This window comes from Lactuca sativa, chromosome 4 (genome assembly GCF_002870075.4).
Source record: "Lactuca sativa cultivar Salinas chromosome 4, Lsat_Salinas_v11, whole genome shotgun sequence".
Lineage (NCBI taxonomy): Eukaryota > Viridiplantae > Streptophyta > Magnoliopsida > Asterales > Asteraceae > Lactuca > Lactuca sativa.
In genome coordinates this window covers 305,086,639-305,092,638 of record NC_056626.2, presented here as the reverse complement: position 1 = coordinate 305,092,638, position 6,000 = coordinate 305,086,639, and the positions used below count along the sequence as shown (strand labels likewise).

At 37.6% G+C, this 6,000-nt stretch overlaps 1 protein-coding gene across 1 annotated transcript in view; it reads right to left on the bottom strand.

Moving 5' to 3' along the window:
• Window positions 1–1,464: 1,464 nt before the first annotated feature.
• Window positions 1,465–6,000, bottom strand: part of LOC111910712 (uncharacterized) — a 37,123-nt gene continuing 32,587 nt past the window's right edge. Inside the window, exons 5-11 of the mRNA XM_052771171.1 lie at window positions 4,060–4,175; window positions 3,493–3,673; window positions 3,104–3,402; window positions 2,430–3,015; window positions 2,052–2,153; window positions 1,849–1,967; window positions 1,465–1,731 (exon numbers count right to left, since the gene is read on the bottom strand). Of these exons, the coding sequence (XP_052627131.1) occupies window positions 1,465–1,731; window positions 1,849–1,967; window positions 2,052–2,153; window positions 2,430–3,015; window positions 3,104–3,402; window positions 3,493–3,673; window positions 4,060–4,175 (1,670 nt within the window). The remainder of the gene's footprint in view (window positions 1,732–1,848; window positions 1,968–2,051; window positions 2,154–2,429; window positions 3,016–3,103; window positions 3,403–3,492; window positions 3,674–4,059; window positions 4,176–6,000) is intronic.

Genomic DNA, 6,000 nt, shown 5'->3' with positions numbered 1-6,000 from the left:
CTGCTTCAGCTCAAGGAACTCCTGAGCTAATCTCTCCCTCTCAACTTGCGGAACATAGCGAGTACTGAACATCTCTCTGAACTGATCCCAAGAAACCGTGGCTCGCTGCGCATTAGAATATGATCCCGTGGTCAACCTCCACCAATCCTTCACCCCGAGCCTCAAAAGGTTCAGAGCACACCTCACCCTCTGATCAGCAGGGCATGAACACGTGAACAAACACCCCTCCACATCTACAACCATCTCATTAGCAACAATCGGGCCCTGAACTCCATCGAAGGTAGGGGATTCGTATTATCGAAGTCTCGATACTGAAAACCTCTACCGTCTCCTCCCCCTGCCACTGCTACAACTGTTGTAGCTGCCGCGGCAGCCATCTCTGAAAGAGCTGCATAGCGATCATCAAAATACTCGACCATGGCGGTCTAGGTTGTCCCAAACAGTTTCGGCAACTCGGCCCAGAACATAGCAGCAACCTCATCACGCAGGATCTCACGAATCCTAGCATCCAACTTGTCTGTGCTCATCTGACCGATAACCTCAGGTGGTGCTAACCCACCCTGACCGCCCTCTCCTGCTCCCGATCCTGACCCAGATCCACTCCCAGCATGCATCGTAACCGCCATACTGAAAAACACCGCAAACATCAGATACCTCCCACTAACCCGGGAACCGACTCTCAACCCAGCCCTAGGGGTTGTGACTTACTTGATACGCGTATGGGTCCTGTACTTTTAGTAGTACGGGCCCATACTACCTTCCACACCTACCCATATTTATATCAAGTATCACCACAAAACCCTAGAGATGAACACACATAACAAGCAACAAATCCTCAATCCTAGAGGAATACTAAATATCTCATACTGACCTACCGGTCCCACAACTCACCCGACCATGAAACTTCCACCAACTCCTGCAGCACTAGTGTATGCTAGTCATACATAACGCTGGACCCCATAGACTTTCGAATATTCAATCCTACCCTAAGCTCCCAATCAAACAAGAATAGAACATAAGGCCAAATCAAACATTCTCAGGCTATAAGATCTTAATTACATATGGCCGTGATCTATTCAGTTATCGCGGTCAAAATTTCGATATCGGTCACAGGACGCTATTTGAAATCGCGGTTTTCGCGGTGGTATAGCGGTTTTTTTAATATTACATATAATTTAATATTTTTATATTATATTTAGAATTAATATCATAAAATCTAAAAAGTCTATATAGAATTAATATCATAAAACCTAAAAATTCATAGAAAAACATAACATAATATTCAAAATTCTAATATAGTAATATAGAAACTACGTAGTGTCAATTGTCAAAGTGTCGAATATAGTTTAATCGCATGGCACGGGTTCGGCTTCCGAGTCAACATCATCCAAAGCATTCACTTCTTCATCAAGATCGTTCCCCACATCTGTAATATCATCACCATCATCGTCTCTATAACCATCATCAAGATGGTTGAGCGTCTACATTCGCTCCCATTGCTTCTTGCACATCTGACCAAAGAAGGTCATCACCACCATCCACAAAGTCTTGAAGCTCATCTTCCGTTGGTATTGTCCAATCATCATTCTCCTCAACATCTCGTAGCAAAATAGGATCCAAAGATTTGTTTTGTAAAGACATGAAGCACTTTTGCAACCTTGTGTTGTATTGGATGAATACAAGTTCATTTAGTTTTTGTTGCAAAAGACAATTTCTTTTCTTAGAATGTAGCTGCAACAAAAGAATTAAATATTTTAGTTAATATGTTAGAAGTTCCAATCTAGCTAATACCATTTATAAATTATAATTATAAAAATACTTGTTAAATATAAGTAAAAAAAAACTTACATTGTCAAATGTACTCCAATTTCGTTCACAAGGTGAAGCACTACAAGTTTGACTAAGAACTGTGATAGCAAACTTTCGTAAGATAGGTGTATCTATCCCATAAGAAAGACACCATATATCTACATTTTACAACAAAAAAGTTCCTAAGTTAATAAAAATTAAGAAATAAAAACTTTTGGTTACATTATAATTTTTATACTTACACGGTGCAACTTTTGTCATACTCCTTTTAGCAGCTGGGGATCCAAATTGTCCACTTAAATCAATGTATAGATTCAATTCTTGTCTCAAAGTATCATTTTCATCTTCATTCATCGGGAACAAGATGGTCAATAGCAACATAAAGTCTGGTCATAATCTGTTTATTGGCCTCATATTCCTTTGACTTATCTCCATGAAAAATTGCAGGATTAAGGAAACACCCAGCTGTACATTAAGTCATTCACTAAAACGTTAAAACCAAATAATTGCATACTATGTTAAATTAAATTAATAACTAATAAGTAAAAGATTTATACCTGCATGTAAGGGATGAAGAAGTTGGTCGTTACATCTTGTTTGAATGATAGACAAAATTCTACCTGCCAGTCTTTTTTTGTCATTATTCCCATCATTTAGATTTTTGCTTATTTGATCTTGTGCTCGACTCATCGCATCATATATGTACCCCATGCACGATCTTTCTTCTGTGTCAACCAAACGAACAATATCCACCAATGGAGCATATATTTGGCAAGCTAAATATACACCATCCAAAAAAGATTGCTTTGATACTATCTTCACAACTCTCTTTCCAGGATCTTTCTTAGCAAAGTCACTTTTTCTCCATTGCTCAGATACAAACAAAACTTGGAGATGGTGTCGATTCTCATGGACACTCTGTAAGGTGTAAAATTGGGTAGCAAATCTAGTTACACAAGACCTGTGCAACTCTCTATTCTTTGTCAACTTTCTCATCATATTGAGAATCCTTCCATGGTTATAAATATAAACCACAATAGCTCTTGCTTCATTCAAAGCGGTCGCGATTGTTGCTTCTTTCTTCCCAATATCTTGTACAATGAGATTCACACAATGTGCTGCACATGGAGTCCAAAATAATTTTGGATGTTGTTCTTCCAAAATCTTTCCTGCAGCTTTGTAGTTTGAACCGTTGTCTGTAATAAACTATAAGAAATAAAAAGAACTTAATTAATAAAATGGATAATTTTTTTTAAAAAGTAATAACTAATAACTAATTAGAAACAAATATTACCTGCACAATGTTTTCCTCTCCAACTTCTGCTATCACCTCATTTACCTTCTTCACAATATATTCAGCATTATGTATATGCTCTGATGCATCAATCGACTTTAGAAAAACTATACCAGTAGGACAATTGACTAAAAAATTGATCAAAGATCTATGCTTGCCATCTGTCCAAAAATCAGACATAATGCTACATCCAAATTTCTTCCATTGTGGTCGGAACGAATCCACAAACTTGTGGGTATCTTCTAACACGTCCTTTAACAATGTCACCCACATATTATGATAACTTGGAGCCAGCATGCCTAACATTTATATAATTAACAAAACTAGTAAATATAAAAATGTTAACAACTTAACATTAATCAAATAAGAAAGGTAACAAAATTGATTACCTCTTCCATATTCTCCAATGGCATTGATCGCATCTTGGAAACCTTCATCACGTACGGCATTGAAAGGTAAGCGTACCGAATAAGCCCAAACTGCAATCTTTTTCCAAGCTACCTTCTTCAACTTCTCTTTAATTGGATTATTCTTATCCAATGTAGTTTGCTTTCCTTTTCCATGGTCCGGCTTATAAACATCATCAATAGGACCCCGTACATTACTAGAACTTACAAACTTTCTTTTTTTAACTTATGGTTGTGGGGTATCGTCTTGCTCATCATCATTTTCAGAAAGGTCTATACAACTTGTTGATCTAAGTATTTCTATTGTTCTTTGTCTTTCCTTTTTTTTTTCTTATCTTTTTCTTTCATTAATTCAAGCCCTTTCTTAGTGATCTCCGTAGACACATTAGGGCAAGCAGCTACATTTCCTCCTGTATGAGTGAGGTGTTCTTTTAACCTTGTGATCCCTCCACATACTCTCTTGTCACACTAGGTGCACCAAATATTTTGTTTTTTTAATGGATCCTTTTGAACTCCCCATTCCCATGCGATATCTTTATTTGCACTTACACTAGTTGTATTGGCATTTGATCTCGTATTAGTAGTAGGAGTGGTGGTGGTGGGCGGATTCACAGAAGCATGTGAAGAATTAGCATCCATATTGGTCAGTTCAGAATTGATTAAAACTGTTTCACAAATCACAATCACATGTCATTACTCATTATTATTCATTAACAGAATAACTACTTAATGTTTTATGTTCCTATTTTCTAAATCTTAACATATTACATCAACATAAGTACACAAATTGACAAACATAAATGAAATTACAGTGTGTATGTCTCTACTCTTTACTATCTAGAAAATAAAGCATTAAAGGAAAAATTGACAAACATAAATGGGCAGTGGAATTAAAGGAAAATAAAGCATTAAAGCAATAATTCAAGTGGGTCGATGCTAATGCTGATGCTGTTGGAACTCAGAAGAATTAAAGGAAATTACATATCTCTACTCTTTAGTATTTACTCTTTAGTCTTTACTATCTAGAAAAAGAAAGCATTAAAGGGAAAAATTACATACCTGATGCTGTTGGAAACTTGGAACTTGCAAGCCGATTAAGGGGAAGGGAGTCGGACTATCGATGTCGATGCTGTGGACTGTGTGTGGAGGAGAGGAAGTCAATTGAAGGGTAGTGAAGGCCGAACTCGGAAGAAGCAGCCTCGCAGTCGCAATGCGCAAGTCGCTTCTTGCTTCTTCGTCTTCGTCATAGCTCAATTGCTCAAGCGGTCAAGCCATCTTCAAGTCACGAAATCACGATCATGTTTTTGGAATAATTCTAATTAGGTTTTTCATTGGGCTTTTCAAAGTAGCGGGCTCATTAAAAAGTGTTTTTTTGTTGACAAATGAATCAAATGGGCCATATGTATTAGAAATAATTGAAATATGCAAGAAAATAAAAAAGCGGCCATAGCGGCGCTATCTCGGTCATTAGAATAGCGGTGAATTGCGGCGCAAATTGCGGTATCGCTATTTGAAAATGATAAGTTGAAAATAGTGGTTGGTGATTACCGCTATAGCGCGCAATCGTTAGCATAGGCCGTGATGCATAAACTAAATATCTACAGTAATGATGTCAATTTCATACAAGGAAACCCTAGGCTAGCAGGCATCATATAATCAGACAATTCTATCATGCAATTCCTGAAGATCCCTAGCCTAGTACTAGCATGTTGTTCTATCATATCTCATAAACAAATATCTTGTATGGTATTTTGGGGCTACTTACTGGCTCTGGCTGATCGTACGTCCGCGTCCTCTTTTATTCATTTTTTAAAACCATTTTAAATTCTCTTTTGAAAACTCTCCTTGATTTGAGACTGGATTCACATGGATATTTCTCCAATTCACTCAAACCAAGGCTTTGATACCAACTTGTAACACTCTAAAAATTCAAGCCAATTTAAATTTCTCTAAAACAACCCATATTCATTAATTCATTGAAAAAAGGTTTTCAATACAATTATTATCAGAGTATTCCCATAACCATATCATGAAACAAGAACATGAGGAGCGCTACGATCACGCCTTTGCCTTGCCACAGTCTCCTGAAGTGCCTGAAACATTTAAACCACAACTGTAAGCTCGAAAGCATAGTAAGATACCCCCAAAATACCAACCACATATACCATACACATAACATGCCATATCATAACAGAACATAGAACAACCATGCACTTCAGGTCTACTATGTGATTGGTCCGCTGTATCGGCCTTCAGTCCACCTGGTCCACCCTCTGAGTCTAGCCATATACATCGAATGGAGGAAGTCACCGTCACCTTATAGACGATAGACTGCATTCTCCGAAGTGAACACTAGAATACCGAGAACCATAGGATAACCTTCGCAGCTAAGAATACTTGAATAAAGTGCGAAAATAGATTGTGTTAAGCCTCATAACCCAGATCCCGAAGAGATTATCAACGTGACACCAGTCTAGGTGTTAGTCGTGT